General features: G+C 36.3%; 1 protein-coding gene across 1 annotated transcript in view; it reads right to left on the bottom strand.

Moving 5' to 3' along the window:
• Positions 1 to 3,076: 3,076 nt before the first annotated feature.
• ADAMTS20 (ADAM metallopeptidase with thrombospondin type 1 motif 20) overlaps positions 3,077 to 19,535 on the bottom strand; it is a 200,746-nt gene continuing 184,287 nt past the window's right edge. The window contains 7 exon segments of the mRNA XM_074403153.1: positions 3,077 to 3,145; positions 6,243 to 6,334; positions 12,564 to 12,700; positions 13,269 to 13,360; positions 13,448 to 13,542; positions 13,737 to 13,866; positions 14,568 to 14,765. Of these exon segments, the coding sequence (XP_074259254.1) occupies positions 3,122 to 3,145; positions 6,243 to 6,334; positions 12,564 to 12,700; positions 13,269 to 13,360; positions 13,448 to 13,542; positions 13,737 to 13,866; positions 14,568 to 14,765 (768 nt within the window). The 3' untranslated portion in view covers positions 3,077 to 3,121.

Genomic DNA, 19,535 nt, shown 5'->3' on the forward strand with positions numbered 1-19,535 from the left:
TTATTCCCTCCCTCTCTTTCTCCCTTCTTCCCTTTCTCTTAATTCTGTCCTTTTTTCCTTCTCTCCTTTCTTTCCTCCCCTTCCTTCAACAAACAGACGGCAAAATAAATGATTTAGCTCCTCTCCTTCTAGGTGTCCCACTGACTAAGAGCAGCCTTTGCATTCTTGAGCCTCAAAGTTCTCCACGTTCTGCTGACAATCTACTTCTTTCATCTCCCCTCCATCCACTTCCTGTATTGACTCTTATTGGGTCTCAAACTCAGACACACCGAAAAGCCTGATTGAAAGAGATATTTGAGACCAAATCCTAGGGTTTCTGACACAGTAGTTTCATGGTAAATCCCAAGATTTAACATTTCTGAAAAGTTTTCATGTGCTACAGATAGAATGTTGGTATCTCCCACAAATTCATATGTCCAAGTCCTAACCCCACAGTGTGTCTGTATTTAGAGATTGGGGTCTCTAAGGAAGTCAGTCAAGTTAAATGAAGTCATAGGGTTGGGCCCTGGCCTGATGAGATTAGTGTCCTTATAAAATAAGGTGTTCTTATAAAATAAAACACCAGAGAAAGGAAAGGAAAGGAAAGAAGAAAGAAAATGAAAGGAAAGGAAAGGAAAGCAAAATCAGATGTGGGTGTAATGCGCACTAGCATGAGCAGTGGTGCGGTGGTGGTGGCGGATAAGGTAATCAGGGAAGCCTTCTCCGTGAATGTGATAGAAGTGAGGGATGAGCCCTTGGAACTAATTTGAAGTTTCTTCAAACGGTTGCAAGTAGATTTACCGTATGACTCAGTGATTCCATTCCTAGCTATATGCCCCAAAGACCTGAAAGCAGGTGTTCAAACAAAAACTTGTATGCTCTTTAAATGTGTCAAGATCATAAATATGCAGGAAAGTCTTGGAAACAGTGTCAGGAAAACTGGATCAGAATGAAAAAACATATTATACTCCCAAGCGGGGCAAGAGGTAAAAGTTAAATGAGTTTGTGAACTGAATTATCATGTAGGAACCATGCTGATTTCTTGATCTAGGGGTTATGCGGTGGTAACCTAGGAGAGTTTCCACACTTTGGATAAAATATACCGGAGTATTTTGTGGGATGTTGCAAATCTGGTACAGCAATAACTGGTGGGGACTCTAAGAAAAGAAACAGGTTATATTTTGCACTGCTACTGGAAGTTTCCTAGAAGTATGACATTATTAAAAAGTAAATTACTTTTTTAAACAACTATATCAATATTATGCCAGAAAAGCAGAGACGTCACCAAAATCCACTATAGAGGCTACTCTTCATCCAAAGCTGTGAAGCCTCAATGTCAACCAACTCCACTTAGTAGATATTATTATACTTATTAATATTAGAGGCTGCTGTGTGGACACATTAGTTTTACTGCACAGTGTGGATATTAGTGTTAGGGCATGGTGTACATATTATATTGTTGTTGGAGAACAGTGCAGATATTACATTAACATCAGGGAACCATATGGATAGTATTACATTAGCATTAGAAGCAACAGTGGGGATATCAGATTAGCGTTAGAATATGATATTGGATATTATGTTGGTGTTAGGGTACGGTCTGGATATCATAGTAATGTTAGGGCACGGTGTGATTATTATATTAGAGGCCACTGTGAGAACATATCTTAGCAGCCACTGTGTCTGGATATTGACAATGATATCAGGATGTAGTCGTAATGATGGGATTTGGGGATTTCATTTTTCTAGATGAATTTCTTCCTTTGCTGAGTACTCTAAAGACTCTCTTCTCTGCACTCAGGGCCGTGGAAAGGAAGCTTTTTACTCACCAATGAACAAGACTTAGTTGACACCACCATCGTGCTGCCCCAAGGAAGTCTTCTGGCACCTCAGAGGGAAGTTGGTCAGGGGTGGGTTCGTGCGCCCTCTGGTGGCACCAGAGCTCAGCACAGATACTTTTGCTCAGTTTCGCAGCAGACGTGCACCCCCGCCTGGCTGTCCTGAAATAACTATAAAATTCAATATTGAGTTTACTCAATGTAATAATTTTAGAAATTCCAACCAAAATGAAGCCCACTGTAGCCATTCCTTCCCAAAGACGGTGATGGAAGACTTTGGAAGCCATATAGAATCAAATGAATATATACACAAATTAAGAAAAACAAAAACCTACTCAAAATAGTCCAGAAACTGTAATTTTAAATGCAAAACTATAAAAAATCTAAAAGAAAATCTATATGATGTTGAGTTTGGTGTTGACTAGTAACATAAAACATCAAATGCCAATTCATGAAAATATTGATAACGGACTTCATAAAACTAAGTATTCTACTGTGCAAAACTGTATGCAGAGAACAAAAAGAAAAGAGAGATGCGAGAAGATAATGACAAAACACATACGTGATTTTAAAACTGGGTAAATATCTGAACAGATACCTAACCGAAGCAAATATACTGATAGTAGGCTGGACATGGTGGCTCATACCTGTCATCCCACAACTTTTGAAGGCTTAGACGGGTAAATAATCTGAGGTCACAGTTCCACACCACCCTGGCCAACATGGCGAAACCCGTCTCTACTAAAAATACAAAAAATTAGCCACGCGTGCTGGTAGGCACCTGTAATCCCAGCTGCTTGGGAGGCTGAAGCAGGAGAATCGCTTAAACATGGAAGGTAGAGGGTGCAATGAGCCAGTATCGTGCCATTGCACTCCAACCTGGGTTGCAGAACAAGAAAGACTGCATCTCAAAATATATATATATATATATATATATATATATATATATATATATATGTTGTTAACAAAATATCTCATACATGTTGATATATTAATCTTCGGACCAGTAATTGCACAGGGTGCACCGCCTCCCCCAGGCTCAATGTGACACTTCAATGGCTTAACGAGAGCTTGACTGGATTGATGTCAACATGAAAAGACATTAGATTCCATCGGACCTGTCTTTGGCCCCTTGTCTCTAAGGAGAATGTGCCTGGTTCAAATTCTCACTTTCCTTCTCACCTGAGAGATGTGGCCTCAGTGGTCAATGGGAAATGGGCCGGTTTCAATCACCACCCTCTCACTCATCATCAAGAAAAATTCCTTCAACCATACATGGATTGTGTTTTCAGGAGTGCTGGGCTTCATCCACGATTCTGAATAACATGCTAAAAGAGGAAAAAAGATCTGCTGCTCAGGAATGGAGACAGACACACAGACACACACACACACACACAAACACACATACACACAGTGACACAAAAAAAACACAAACACAGGCCTCACACACAACTGTTAGTGTTCAGCCACATACTTAGTGGTATGAGGTGGGCTTTGAACCCGTCCATGCTCCAAAGGAAGACACACCTTTCGCTATTTCGCCCGTCTATTCTTGTAGGAAATGTGAATAATTCTTTCAGACATGGCTCATGATGACAGCGACCACTCTCATTTTACCCTCAGAGGCAGACAAGAGGACTGCAAAGGACTCAGGTGTCGTCCCTGCTGACTGAAAAGGACTCCCATTTCCCCTCGAACCCAAAGTCACAGCAAAAGTAGCTTTCTCTTTGAAGAGCACACAACTTTTTCAAAATACACAGCTAAAACGGTCCCCGCTTTAGCTGTGTATTCTGAAAAACTTGTCTAGCATTCAAAGCACGGACAGCTTTAGCTGTGTATTTTCAAAAAGTTTTCTCTACGTGCCATAGCTCATGAAGTCAAAACGAGTGATCTGTGTCCCCTTGAGTTGAGCATTCTTTTAGTAAGAAAGGATTAAGTTCTATATGAATTCTGGAAAACTGCTTCTCATCTTGTCAATCAACTGTCAGTTTTGTGTGTTAATTTCTAGGAGAGGTAATAGAGTCAATCCAAAACCATAGGTGTATTCAAGTCCAGATTGACAAATAAAATCAAGAAAGCAGGCACTGAGCTGGAAGAGGGATCTTTTCCCAGTGGGCCTTAAGGCCCACAAAAATCCCTGTGAAGGAATCGGGAAACAGAGACAGAAAGGGACTCGCCTAAGGCTTGTCACTTGAAAGTGCCTGGCAGACTGACTGGCAGAGGGCTGGAAATCAAATCCAAATCTTCGGACGTGTAATTCCACAGGGTGCACCGCCTCCCCCAGGCCCAATGTGACACTTCAATGGCTTAACGAGAGCTTGACTGGATTGATGTCAACATGAATGTGCCTGGTTCGAATTCTCACTTTGCTTCTAACCTGAGAGATCTGGTCACAGTGGTCAATGGGAAATGAGCTGGTTTCAATCACCACCCTCCCACTCATCATCAAGAAAAATTTCTTCAACCATACATGGATTGTGTTTTCAGGAGTGCTGGGCTTCATCCATGGTTCTAAGTAACATGCTACCAGAGGAAAAAAGATTTGCTGCTCTGGAATGGAGACAGAAACACAGACACACACACACACACACACACACACAGTGAGTCATTGCTAATTGAATACATGAATCAAATCTACTACTTAAGATAAATGGTAATTACTACCTTGATGTCATTTTGAAGATAAGTAGTTAATAGTTTGCTATAAGCCTCTCTTCTTAGACTGTTCCTTTTATAATTTTCATCATATGACATTGAAGTTGTGTTTATATCAGGAAGAGACGGTATTTTCTGTTAGAGAACTTAAGGGAGATCAAGAGACACTAGAACTACAGGCTAAAATGAGTAAGAATAAATCTATGCATCTTAACCTAGGTCCAGAAACTCAAACAGAATGTGGTAATGTTTTTTTTTTTTTTCTTTGAGACGGAGTTTTGCTCTTGTTACCCAAGCTCCTAAATAGATTAAAAATGATCTTTTACTGAGATAATTTGTAAAATAATTATAAGGTTCCATTGTCAAATGAAAATAAATCCTTCAGTCTTCCTACTTGGTTTTGGAACCTTACGATTACATTAGGTTGCTTGTAAATCACTCCCTGTTCTAAAGGAGTCATACTGAACTTGTGCTGGGTGAATGAAACACCTATGTCTTTTTCATGTAACATTACCACATTCTGGCTGGGTGCGGTGGCTCAAGCCTGTAATCCCAGCACTTTGGGAGGCCGAGGCGGGTGGATCACGAGGTCAAGAGATCGAGACCATCCTGGTCAACATAGTGAAACCCCGTCTCTACTTAAAATACAAAAAATTAGCTGGGCATGGTTGCACGTTCCTGTAATCCCAGCTACTCAGGAGGCTGAGGCAGGAGAATTGCCTGAACCCAGGAGGCGGAGGTTGCGGTGAGCCGAGATCGCGCCATTGCACTCCAGCCTGGGTAACAAGAGCGAAACTCCGTCTCAAAAAAAAAAAAAAAAAAAAAAAAAAATTACCACATTCTGTTTGAGTTTCTGGACCTAGGTTAAGATGCATAGATTTATTCTTACTCATTTTAGCCTGTAGTTCTAGTGTCTCTTGATCTCCTTTAAGTTCTCTAACAGAAAATACCCTCTCTTCCTGATATAAACACAATTTCAATGTCATATGATGAAAATTATAAAAGGAACAGTCTAAGAAGAGAGGCTTATAGCAAACTATTAACTACTTATCTTCAAAATGACATCAAGGTAGTAATTACCATTTATCTTAAGTAGTAGATTTGATTCATGTATTCAATTAGCAATGAGTCACCTAAAAGTACTATATTCATCTAGCTTACAATTCTTCATCTTATCATAAAAATGTTGTTTTCAGTATCTATGTAAAATCTCTAGTTAAAAATGTGAGAGTAAATTTTCTTCTAGGAAACATGCTTTATATTGGAAATCATGGAAATGACATAAGAGTGTGTGAAGAGAACTCTGGAAATAAAGGATAAAAACAAGACTAAAAATATAAAAATGTATTCAATATACATTTTACTGATAATAGATTGTCATTTGGGGGATGTTACAGAGCCAGGAATCTAATAGAACTGATGTCAGCAGAAGCCTATGAAAGTCACATGCTTGTGACCTGTTCCTTTGTCTTTTAACAAATATGTATTCATTTCCATGGACTGAACAGAAAGATGAAGAAACTGATAACATATAATGGAAGAAGAAATAGAATCTGTTTAAAATTGTTGTTACAACTTTTAAACAAACCCAAAATTGGCAACGACGCTTTCCCTCCAAAGGGTATCTATAACTTTTGAAACAAAGTGCATATATGAAGTTTTGCATTTCTACTTACTTATGTTTCTTGCAATATTCTGATAAAAAATGCATAAAGAGAAGTTATATTTTTTTCGTAATGAAAGAAAAGTGATCAAGGAAATATGAAATACCTGTGGGCATTTGACAGCACAGTAGCAATCTCCCGCTGTGGCAAATGGAACTGCATTCCCAAATACCGTTTTTGAGAAAAGAAGATCCGTAGCTAGAAAATAATAAATGAAACTCTTTAGCATAGAGACAATAATGCAATCTTTATTGTCAAACAGTTTTCATATTACTTTCTTAAACATATTTATATAATTAACTTTAAAATTTTAAGCACAAATGCCACAATTCTAGTATATTACATAGAATAGACTCTCAAGGAATAAATTTTCTTTAATACAAAAATGTTCATATCATAAATTGCCCTAACAAATGGCAAGCACATTTGTAATTAAACAGAATATTTAAAAACTAAATAAATGCATTATTACATTTGAAGTAATAGAATATCTGAAATAGATGAAGTAGGATTAGGAGCCAAATCACTGAAGAAAAAAAGTTATGTAAACATAAGTGAAAAAGCAATAAATTTGAGTGTTTATAGACAGCATAAATAAAAATTCATTTAGGTAATTCAAAATCACTCAGCAAAAAAAAGTATGCCATTTTCTTTTATTCTTATCTTATTGCATTATGTTATTCTTTTTATTTTTTTTTAATTTACTTTTGCTATCAAGGTTAGCAAAATATCTGGACTGGTAATAGTGCTGAAGAGTCTACATAAAATATCAAAAATAGAGTCACTGTATTAAAACAGGCTGGAAGGAACCCTAAAGTCAGCTGCTTCAATCACTTATTCATGTTGAAATCAAGTAACATCCCAACCAAATCATCTAGCCAATGGCTGTCACCTCCACTATGTAATTCCAAATCTCTTCACTTTCAAGACTGCAAAATCACTGCCTGTTCCAGGATGATAGCAGTCCTTCAGAGGCAATTCCCAAAGCTAGCATTTCTGGCTATATCTATCATATCTCCAAGAGCAGCTTCAAAAACTAGAAAGCTTTCCATGGGCTAGCTTGTACCAAATAGTGAGAGTCAACTGTGTGTATCTCTTCCCAGCCCCACGTACAATGAGGTCATACTGGTAGCTTTTGATTGGTCATGGTGGGAATATATACACCACATATAACACAACAAATCAGACTTTCTATTCCCTGGATAACTGATTATCAAACATTCATCTGCACACCACTATTTATTTGTGGCATTTGTGAGTTAGGCTGGGGCAGAGCAGTGACACAACTTTCGAAGCATATCTTATGATCTCCAAAAGCATGTCAGTCAACAGCCAGTTTCATCAGCCAATTACACAATGATGACTCATAAATATATATCCAGTCCACCTGACTCTGATGACTTACAGAACATATATCAAACCCCTATTGGGCATCATTGTTTGGATGACCCACATATATCTGTAATTTAACATGTTCATAGCTAAATACATTATCTTTTCCTCCAAATTTATTTACCCTGCTCTGTTTTCCATTTCACTAAACTGTACTACCATCTGTCCAGTTATTTTAGAAACTTTTCTAAATATTCCATGTCACTTATTCTCACACCCCTTCTATCAGAAAAACCTGTAGTATCTACTTTAATATTTCTCAGATGGATATCCTGATCCATGTTCTCAGTACTTATCCCTTTTTATATGAATTGCTACATTAGTTTCCTAATCATTTTTTGTGGATACAATTTATTCTGCCTCCAACCAACTCTATTCCTTCCCCTGCTCATGCCTTTATTCTGATGGCTCCTATGACTTGCAAGTTAAAATCCAGTCTTATAGTTTACTATACACTGTTCTTCATGCTCTGCTCCCCACAAGCTTCTCTAATAAGCTACCATTCCCCAACCTACATTTGATTTATGTTTTTTCTCTGATATCACCAAAATGCTTCTCCCGTCTATGCTTTTGTTCATGCTTTTCCCTCCTTCTGAAACTTATTTTTCGCCACTTTTGCTAACTCAAAGTCGTCTTGAGATTGTTCAAACTCTCTGTTTCTATGACTCTCTTGAGAAAAGCAAGGACTTTTAATTTAATGGATCATTATTTACAATCTATTTTGGATTGGGCACTATTACAGATATTGTGAACACAACAGTGGGTGAAACAGAGGCTGATGGAACTTGAGTTTTATCAGAAACAGAAAAGTTATAAAACAAATATTATAGTATATTAGGGGTGACACTTGCTATGGAAAGAAAATAAAGCAGAGAATAGAATGGGGAGAAAGGGAATTTAGTTGTGGAGAGTGATTCTCAACGGGTTTATTTAGAAGATGAATTTCAGAAGAGACCCAAAAGAAGTGAAGGGGTAAACCACGCAGACAGCTATAGACAAATGTTCCTGGCAGATGAAATAGTAAATGCAAAGGCCTTAAGGTGGGAGCATGCCTGGTGTGTTCAGGAAACAGCAAAAGGGCCACTGTGTCTGCAGTAGGAGTGATGAGAGGGCTCAGGGAAGCAGGAAACCGAGAGGGAATATAGGTGGGAAGGTCGTGCTGAGTTTTGTTGACCAGTGAAAGAATTCTCAGTTTTACTTGGAGTTAAATGGAAAATGTTTAGAGAGCTCTGAGAAGAGTTCAAGATTGTTAAAAAGATCAAATAAGATAATGTACAAGACATGACACAGCTTACATTTTAGGGGATCACTCTGGCTTATCTGTTGAGAAAAGAATCTAGGTTAAGAGAAGGGAGAGTAGTGAAATGCTGAAGCAGGAATACCAGTCATGAGCAATAATTCAGATGAAAAAATGATGTAGACTTGGGCCAGTGTAGTAGCAAATAAGATAGTGGGAAAGTGAAATTTAGTATATGTCTTAGATGGGCTCAGGCTGCCATAACAAAATCTCAGAAACTGAGTGACTTAACCAACAAAAATTTATTTCTCACAGTTCTGGAGCCTGGAAATCTGAGATTAGGGTGCCAGCATTGTTGGATTCTGGTGAAGGCTGTCTTCCTTGCAAACAGCTACCTTCTTTTGTGTTTTCACATGGCACAATGATACCCCTGCTGTCTGTTCTTCTTCTTGTCTGGCACTCATCCCATTATGAGAGACTGACCTATATGACTTCATCTAAACCAAATTATATCCTAAAACTTTATCTCCAAATATCATCAGTTTTGGATTAGGACTTGAACATATGAATTCTGGGAGGCACAATTCTGTCCATAGCAGCATGAACATTGAAAATTCACCTGACCAAAGCTGATGATGAAGTACATGTGGGTGCGGAAGGAAGGTAGAAGTTAAGGATGTTGCTAGGTTTTAGCTAGACTAAGTAGAATATTATTGGTTGCATTTTCTGCAGCGGTAAAAATTTTTCTTTGAAGAGCAGGTTTGGCAGGAAATATTAGAAATTCAGTTTTGGATTCATTGAGTTTGACATGCCTATTCGACATTCATAGGAATATATGGAGTAGACAGTTGGATTTTGGAGGTTAGGGTAGCAGTCCACATTAGAAATGTGCATTTGGGACTCTAATTTAATAGATGGTACTTGAAATCAATAAAACTAATGAGATTCCCAAAGGAACAACTGAATCCTACAGCTCCTCAATATTCAGTATTGTAGAAGATGAAGGGTAACTAGCCAAGTCGAGAGACAGTGAGAAAGACAGGAGGTGATAGAGAAAGGCGCAAAACCTTAGAGGATGGTGTCCTGGAATCCAAATGCTGCTGATGAATCATGTAAGATGGAAAACAAGACTTCAGCATTGCATTTAGGAAAACAGGTCATCGATGTCTTTTATAAGGACTGTTTCCTGGAAGTGACAAGAATATGAGACTGATTAGAGTATTGCATGGGGAAAGAGAAATTGGAGAGTGTAAATGATAACTCATTTAAGAAATTTTACTATAAATGAACACAGAAACTAGACAGTGGCCAGAAGGGTAGAGGTCAAGATTTGTTGTTAATTATGATGAAAGAAATAAGAACATATTTCTCTATGCAGAAATTAAATGATCCAGTAGCAGAATTGAGGATGTAAGAGAGATCAGGACATATGCTGAAATAATGTTCTTGAGTAGGTACAAGGCACTCAGCTTAGAGGATGCAGAGCAGGATTAGCCTTGGATGGATGGATGAAGAGTTCATCCAGAGTAAACAGGAGAAAGCAAAGAAGATAGGTAAAGATTTAGGTGGGTTGGTAGATGTGGCAGTAGGAACCTGAGCAACGCCCTTCTGGTGTTCTTACTTTCTCAGTGAAATAGGAAGCAAGATCACCAGCAGTGAGTTAGAGCGGAATATTAAAAATTTTGAAATTTGAAGCTAGAGGAGAAGGCATAAGTTAGACACTTAGAAAAGTAGGAGAGAGAATGGACTAGGGAAAAGGAACAGGATTACTTGGCAGCACCATGGATCTGTGTAAACTTAGTACTCATGTGTTTAAAGTGATATCAGTCAAAAGAGCTGCATATTATTTGCCACATTCAGTTTTATGCTGGAAGTACAGAATGGGTAGAAAGTTTGATTTAATCAAGGCAAGACTGGATTTTTACCATACAAGTTTGAGGAAGAGAAAGAGAAGAGTTGAAACTATATATTTGACATTGCATGCTCAGGGCCCAGATCAATGCCTGACAAAATGGCAGCTTTGTTTGATAAATTAATTTTTTTAAAGCAGTCTAATTAACATTAAATAAGCTACTGAGGGTCTATTAGAAACTTAGAGTGCTAATTACCTGATCAATACACATTATTAAATTATAACCAATATTTGTAGAGCATGTACTGTATCAGGGATGTCCAATCTTTTAGCTTCCCTGAGCCACATTGGAAGAAGAAGAATCGTCTTGGGCCACACATTAAAATACACTAAGAATAGCTTATGAGCTAAAAAAAAAAAAAAAAAAAACACAAAAAAATTTCAAAATATTTTAAGAAAGTTTACAAATTTTGTGTTGGGCCACATTCAAAGCCGCCCTGGGCCACATGAAGTCTACAGGCTGTGGATTGGACAAGCTTGTATTATATGTAAAACAATGACTGAATACATTATAAATATCACTCTTAATCCTAGCCAAAAAAGAACAAAAAAGTAGGAAAGAAAGAAGAAATGTAGAATAAACGTTAGTTCTAGTTTCTCATTTTACAGATGAGGAAACTGAGGCTTAAAGATATATGCTCAGTCACACAGCTGATAAATAGAGATAAGGAAATATACCCAGACAGTCTAACTCCAGAGTTTATTATTGTAACCATAGTAATACAATGCTACCACACTGTAGCAAATGGTGGATGGTCAGTAAATCATAGCCATCATTATTATTAACAATAGTAGTTCATAATTTTATGACTATAATTTGTATATTATGTGTTCATGCACATATTGTCTTAATTTTTTTTATTGCTTTCTATGACTTATACACCATGCTAGGCACTAGTGTTGAAATGGAGTCTGCTAGTGTAATGCACTTTTTTGCCTCTTCATCTCAATATGTAAATTTCAGGACAGCAGTCTCATTTGCCTAGTGTATATTAAGTTCTATAAATATGTTTTGACTTGATTGTATTATAAATTACTTCCCAGATAAGCAGTATGATCTATAATCTAAGGGCTGTGGGTAGAATTTTATTTTCCCTAATGCCAGTTACTAACCATATTAATGGAACAAGTTGCTTAACTTCCATATTACTTATAACATTGTGATATAATATCTGCCTTAACTAAGAGTGTTAAAAAGGTCAAATGAGATAATGTATGGAAAAATATCTGATAAATTATCATTTGACACTAATGTAAATGATTTGTTTAAACCCTGCAAAAAGCTTCCACAAGTTGACTGAGGATATTAACTTTCTTATCCTTAATGCACCCGACTATTTTAAGGTAGGGGGTTCTACCTTGAAAGGACAGTATCTTATTATTGTCATTATATTTTTACTAAGAGTCCCCAGCTGAGAGTAGTGGCCCACACCTGTAATCCCAGCACTTTGTGAGGCTGAGGCACGTGGATAACCTGAGGTGAGAAGTTCGAGACCAGCCTGACTGACATGGTGAAACCCTGTCTCTACTGAAAACACAAAAAAATTAGCCCAGCATGGTAGCATGTGCAGGTAATCTCTGCTACTCAGGAGGCTGAGTCAGGAGAATCACTTGACCCCAGGAGGTGGAGGTAGCAATGAGTCCAGATTGTGCCATTGCACTTCAGCCTGAGAAATAAGAGCGAAACTCCATCTCAAAAAATAAGAGTCCCCATAGTGAATGTCATTGCAGAGGAAGTATGCAGCCAACTTTTGTTATATATAAATTAAGTAATTTTTGCAAAATGGGGGTCCTTCTCTGTACCCTGGCTATGACATATACTAACATATTGTTAGACATTCGTAAGCAAATGGAGGTTTTTTGATTTCAAAATATAGATTGAGCACTTATTTTAACTTGCATGGAAGTGAGATCAATTCTTATTTTGCTGAAAACAGTGTATCCAGCAGCTAGGTGTACATTATCACATTCACAGTCTTGCCTCCTACTTCCATTAAAAGGACATTGATATGGATTTTTTAGTCTGTAATAACATTGGGATATTTTAGTATTAGATGCAGTTACTAGACCATAATGTAGATAAACTTTGGGAGTGGAAAAGTAAAACACATTCATACTCTTCAATATTATAGTGTCAACAAGTTAAACAAGAAAGAAGTAAAAATCACTAAAGGTGAACATATGAAATTCTCAATAAAACATTTAAGGAGAGTTTGTAAAAAAATAATTCAGCTTCAATTCTAGCTTTCATTACTGGAAATAATTTGATTTTATGAAAATGCACATAGTTATTGAATTCTTCCCTTCTTTATGTCCCACTTCTCACCCACAGTATTCTTAGTCAATCTGTCTGTTAATAATCAATATTAAAAGTACATGTCAATAGTCAATATTAACAGTACATGTTAATATTCAAGCTTTTATTTCTGAACAGGCATTGACAACATCTGGCTTAGGTTCTAACATGTCTACTTGTTCCTAAATTACTTGTCTCACATGTAAGCTATTCAAGCATCACTTTGAAGGCTAGAAGTTGCAATTCTCTTGGAGGACCATGAAAATGCTCAGATAGACAAAAATACATCTCGTACCTAAAGCCATACACTTCAGAAAAATTTTCTTCAGCTTGGATCAGTGTTAAATATTCCTTAGGGCTCTCCAAGTGCATGTCTGCACAGTGAATCTAAAGAAAAAATGTAAACATCTAGAAAAACTTTTTCCAAAGTCAATGATCAATGTTAAAATGAAATAGGAACTGTTTTAATAATACCTTTATTATTCTTCCCATAATGTTAAGGTAATAGTCACCATCCTTTGTAATGTGGTTTTTCATTTGAATTTCTTTGCAGGTGGTAAATGATTTACCTTCAGAGACAAATTAACACAACTTAACACAGAACAAATTACAAACATAGCATGAACTTAATCATAGAAATATTGCTATACTCTGAATATCTGATACTTTGTTTTGTGGAATATGCAACTATTACAGATATAGATTTTAACTGAAACTCATTAGAAATCCTTAGGTACTAAGATTTTTGAAGTCTACTACTTACAGTCATTGGCATAACATTTCTTTTGAGCACCTGGTTTTAAATGGTTTAAACATAAGTCACTGGACAAACCATTTTCAGCAATGCATTTTACTTGTCTCTTCATTATCCCAATTCCACAAGTCACTGAGCACTGCGAACGAGTAAAATTTAAAGGTAAAATATATTATGAATAATAAGGCCAGAAAATCCAAGTCTCCTTTTCTTAGACCAGGTATTTCTGGAACAAACTGATAGTCAATAGTAGCTAGAACTACAGAAGATACAAAACTATCCTGGGGCTGGATAGTCACAGGTGGGAAAAATCCTTAGGCATGAGCCTGAATCTATTACTTCTCAGTTACTGGCTTCTTTTCATTCATTCTGTGCAGTTATAACAACAATACATTATAAATACTTAATACATTAGTCAGTGAAGGTAATTAAGACTATCTCATTAAGTTATATGCTAAGTTTGCAAAGTGATATTTACTTGCTTTCTATCAATTAAACTGGAAATATAATATGATATAAATAACTTTTATTACTAACATGTTAGATTTATTTACTTCTTCACTTGACCGATAAATATTTTTAAGCACTTACACGAGTGCAAGCCACTGTGCTAAGTTCCCTGAGGAACAGAAATAAGAAAGAGTTATGGTCTCTGCTTTAAGCAGGTTATAGCAGCATCAAAAGATAAGCTATTTATGTAAATAAATGATAAAATTGTTTTTAGACAATAGGGGTCTGAGGCAACTCTGAAGCTCTAGCTATGCATACAGATTACCAGACTTCCCATGCCTAGAAAGTCTTTTCCAGAAGTACTAAAATTCTGAAAAATTATACACTGACCTTGCTCCATTTTCCAACTTTCCAAGTGGCTAAATGCAAACAGCTCTCAGTGCATCTGTAAACCTGAGAGGAAGGCCTCACAGGGCATTCTTGATAGACTACAGGCCAAAGTCGATGGAGATTATATTTCTTGGTGGATGTGGCCCTGATGCAATATGTAATCCTTTGTCTGTAACTCAATCCACAGTTGTTTGCACACTGAAAAATACATAATTATAAGAGAAGAAAATTTCATTAACTTTAGCCAGGGATTAATACTTGTCAGATGGCTAATATATATTATACTGTGTCATCTCCACAACAATCCTATTTAATTTGCTTCATTTACAGATGAGCAAATAAAGCTTCAGACATTAGACAAGTTTCCCAGAGTTGTACCAATAAATGGAATAAACTTAGATTCAAGCTATATTTTCTATCTGTAGTACCTGTGTATATGTGTGTGTGTTTTCATTACATTACCATTGTAATTGAATGAAACTACATCTCCCAATAGGCACAGCTTTAGAGGAATAAAACATATTGAGGGTCCTTACCGAAAATAAAAGGTATTTATTAGCGTTAAATCACTGGTAACTATGTATAGGTTAGCATACATGTATCTTCATAGATAATATAAAGCCTAACAACATTTGACTAAAATAGGTAAGTGATTTACCTGTAAATTAAAGCCCTAATCCAAATATAGGCAAATAGACTTCTGCTTTTAGCAAAAGTGGAGTAACAAGGAATAGATTTACCTTCTGTCTTTGAATAATCAAAACATTTGTACAAAATATAAAGCAATGACTTTTGAGACACTCAACATTAGGCAATAAAGAATAGTAATCCATGACAGATGAGAAACAAAGTGACACTATAAATCATTCTAGTCTATTGCTTTGAAAAGGTTTCCAGGTCTTAGCACAATGAAAGGAACACAGCAGAGTTCTGACCAGTCGTGTGTATATACCTGTGAGGACACCAAGCAAAAGGCCTAGACATTACTTTTTCTAATGGTCACACAGAACTGAATATACCTGTGAGAACACCAAGCAAAGCGAAGCTTAGAAGTTACTTTTTCTAATAATCACACAGAACCAAATACACTGCTTATTCCCTCCAGCTAGACTGGAAAACTTAAATACATGAGGAAATAGGTAGAGTACTCAAAAGCTTCTTGTCACAGTAGAGAGGAATAGTTAACACTAGATTAAACAATATATTGGTCTGCCTAACAAATCTTAAGTGCAAGGCAAGAGAGGGTCAAACTGCTTCCCAACAAAATAAATGCAACCCAGAACAAAACTCAAAATATATGTATATGAATAAAAAATAATCTAGTCACCAAACAGGTAAAATTCATGGCTGACATGCAACAGAAAATTAATTGGCATGCAAAACATCTGGAAAATAAGACTCATAATGAAGGAAAAAACCCATCTATCAAAACATCCCTAAAGGGGTGACATCTGTGAAAATGGAAGAGTAAGGACATCTAAAAATTCTCTCTTCTATAACAGCAGTGAGAAAATAGGCAAAATTTGCTAGATCAGCTTTTTCAGAACTCTAGAAACTGACCAAAGACTTGCAGCAATCCAGAGGACATTTATTCAAGAAACACGGCTAACTCTTGGTAAGAAGAGCAGTTTTGTGATGATTTAACTTCCTCTATTTCCATTCTCTACTTTCTAGCTCCATGATAATCTTTAAAATCAACAGCCCTGTAGTTATGGTGAAACTCAGAATTCTGGCAGCCACTGGAGGGGAGCAGAACAGGCTTGGACATCATTCAAAAGCCTCATTCCCAGAGAATTGTCATTATTTAAACTAGTCATTTTCTGGAAGACCCTACTCGCAAGACTGTCTTTATTTGATCTGCCTTGCTCAGTGCTAAAAATCTAGGGGCAATTGTTGCACTCAATTAAAAACCATTATTTAACTTTGCAGCTTCCAGGATGCTCAATAACAGTTCAAGCAACAACAGGCTAGCTAAAAAGGCTAAAAAGGAAAATTTGGGGAATAAGATGTCCATCAGAGCTTTGAAAAGCTCCAATGTATTCATGGGATCTAGATGGCTATGAACATGCATCAGATTGTACACATGTCCAGGTCTGTCTGCAAGCTCAGGAAGCATCTGAGGAGGGCCTGCAGCCTCTTCTTCAGCTGACCTCAAGGCTCTACACAAGCAGAAAGTTAAGATTAAGGAAGAGTTGTCAACTACTTAGCTGAGTATTGAAGATCACATACTACTCCCAAACCCTCAACACACAGTACCTTGGCAAAGGCTAGGGAACCAAAATTATTGGTTTCAGATATTAAGGAAATTACTGTCTAGTCATTGCTGACAACTAAACTAAGTGAGCAAAGACTTCAGTGGCCATGTATGACAAAGAATACAGACTTTACAGTTCAGAAAAGTCACTAAAGAAACAAACAACAACAAACAACAAACAAGCAACAACTACAAACCCTGGGGAGGAGGGAGCATCTAAATAGACTTATCACAAGTAAAGAGATTAAATTTGTAACCAAAACATTTCACACAAGAAAAGCCCAGGACCAAATGCTTAAAGAATGATTAGCACCAAGCCTGCCAAAACTCTTCCACAAGACAGAAGAAAAAGGAGCACTGCTTAACTCATCCTATGAAGCCAGTATTTCTCAAACCCAGGCAGACATCACAAAAAAAAAAAAAAAAAAAAAAAAAAAAAAAAAAAACTATAGACAAATATTTGTACAAAATATTTGTTTTCTTACAAAAGGCAAGAGCAAGACTGGAATGTCTGTTTTTACCACTTCTATTTAACATTATTCTGGAATTTCTAGACAGGGAAATTAGGCAAGGAAAAGAAACAATAAATGGCATCCAACTTTAAAGTAAGGAATAAAACTATCTCTAATTGCAGATGAGATGACATTGTAAGTAGCGAATCCCATGTAATTCACACACTAAATAATTAAATCCCCTCCAAAATTTTAAATACACAAAAATCAATTCTATTTCTATAGACTAGCAATGAATAATCAGAAAATGAAACTAATAGAACTCCATTTACAGAAGAATAAAAATACTCAGAAATAAAAGAAGTGCAAGATTTGTACACTATAAAACATATTTGAAATAAGTTAAATAAAACCTAAATTAATGGAAATACATCCCACATTCATAGATGAGAAGACAATATTATTAAGATAATAAAATTTACTAAACTGATCAAGAGTCATTGCAATCTCTAACAAAATCTCAGCTGGCTCTTATATAGAATTTGAAAAACTGTTCCTAAAATTAACATGGAAATGTAAGAGACTCAGAATAGCCAAGCAATCTTAAGGAGGAAGGAAAAAAGTTGGTTCACTCATATTTCCTGACTTCAAAACTTACTATACAATTACAATAATGAAGACTACATGGTAATAACATATTGATAGGCATGTAGATAAAGGGAATAAAATTGAGAGTTCAGACATAAACCAACACATTTATGGTCAATTGATTTTTGACAAGGATGTGAAGATAACTCAATGGGGGAAAGAATAATCTTATTCTACAGAAGAATGAAGTTAGATCTCAACCTCACATCATATACAAAAATTAACTCAAAATGTATCAAACTCCTAATTGCCTGAGCTAAAATTATAAAAGTCTAAGAAGAAAACATAAGTATAAATCTTTGTGACCATGAAGTAGGCAATAGTTTCTTAGATATGATACTTAAACCACAAAGAACTAAAGCAAAAAAAAAAAACAATAAATATCACTTCATCAAAGCATACAGCTAGTGCTCGACTTACGACTACAATTGGTTCCGACAGATGGGTCATAACATGATTTGGTCATAAGTTGAGTAGGCTATATGTACAGTACTGTGAAATGATGTTATAAAAATCTTTGTCATATTTTATCATAATTTTCTTTCATTATTGTTATATATCACAATTTTCTTTGTTCATTTTATGCCATTTGTATCATCTCTACACCATTTTGTTTCTTATTTTTACATTCGTCAGGTTTAAGTAAAACACTATATTAACAGTACAACTGGTTTAATAGTTGCAAAACATACAAAATTACAAAATACAGGTGCATACAAAAACACAAAATACAGGTGTAAAAAATACCATAGGAAACATTTTCCCAATTGCAAAACATATCAAAATATTTAAACATGTATGAAACATTTTATTGGCTGCTGGTGCTTGGCTGCGGATCGTTGATGTCATCATCTGAGGCAGTAGTTGGGGTTACCGGAGTTGGTTTTTTCATAAACATGGTGAGCTTGGTCTGAATTGTATGTTTCTTTTTTTTTTTTTTTTTTTCATAAATTTCATGGTATGGATGAAACACATGGGGCACCATCCATTAAATCCTTGTAAATTGTTCGATGTTTGGGTCCATTGCTTCGAAATGTATAAGAAGTTTATTCAGTAAAGATAAACTGTCTGATAATCCCTTAGTGGTGAACTTTCTTTCTGGCTCCTCCTCTTCTTTCTCTGCTTCTCTTCTTTCTTCTTCCACCACTCTTTCTTCTTCCAGTTCGATTAGCTCTTCATTTGTAAGTTCATCAACATTGAAAATCTGTTCTGCTAGATATCCCTCATCTGTAATTAATTCATCCAGACTATCAACAAACTCACGTGCTCCTTCCTCATCCGCACTCACTGCTGCTCCAGTCACTCGAACACTATGCATTTGGAATCTTTTCTTGAATCTCTGGAACCAGCCAGTGCTTGCTACAAATTCTTGACTGTAATCTTCTCCAGCACGCTCCTTCAGAGTCTGAAATAGACTTCTCGCCTTCATCTGCACAGTAAAAAGACTTAATGGTGTCTGTTTTTTAATATGATCTTCCATACAAATATATAGCAATTTCTCCATTTCGTGGATGGGCCTGCTTCATTGCTTTGTTATAACTGTTGATCGCATGGGTGCAGAACCTTTCAAAGCTTCACAAATTCTTTCTTTATCTTTCAAAATCGTCGACACAG

The sequence above is a fragment of the Saimiri boliviensis genome, chromosome 7 (genome assembly GCF_048565385.1).
Source record: "Saimiri boliviensis isolate mSaiBol1 chromosome 7, mSaiBol1.pri, whole genome shotgun sequence".
NCBI classification, from domain to species: domain Eukaryota; kingdom Metazoa; phylum Chordata; class Mammalia; order Primates; family Cebidae; genus Saimiri; species Saimiri boliviensis.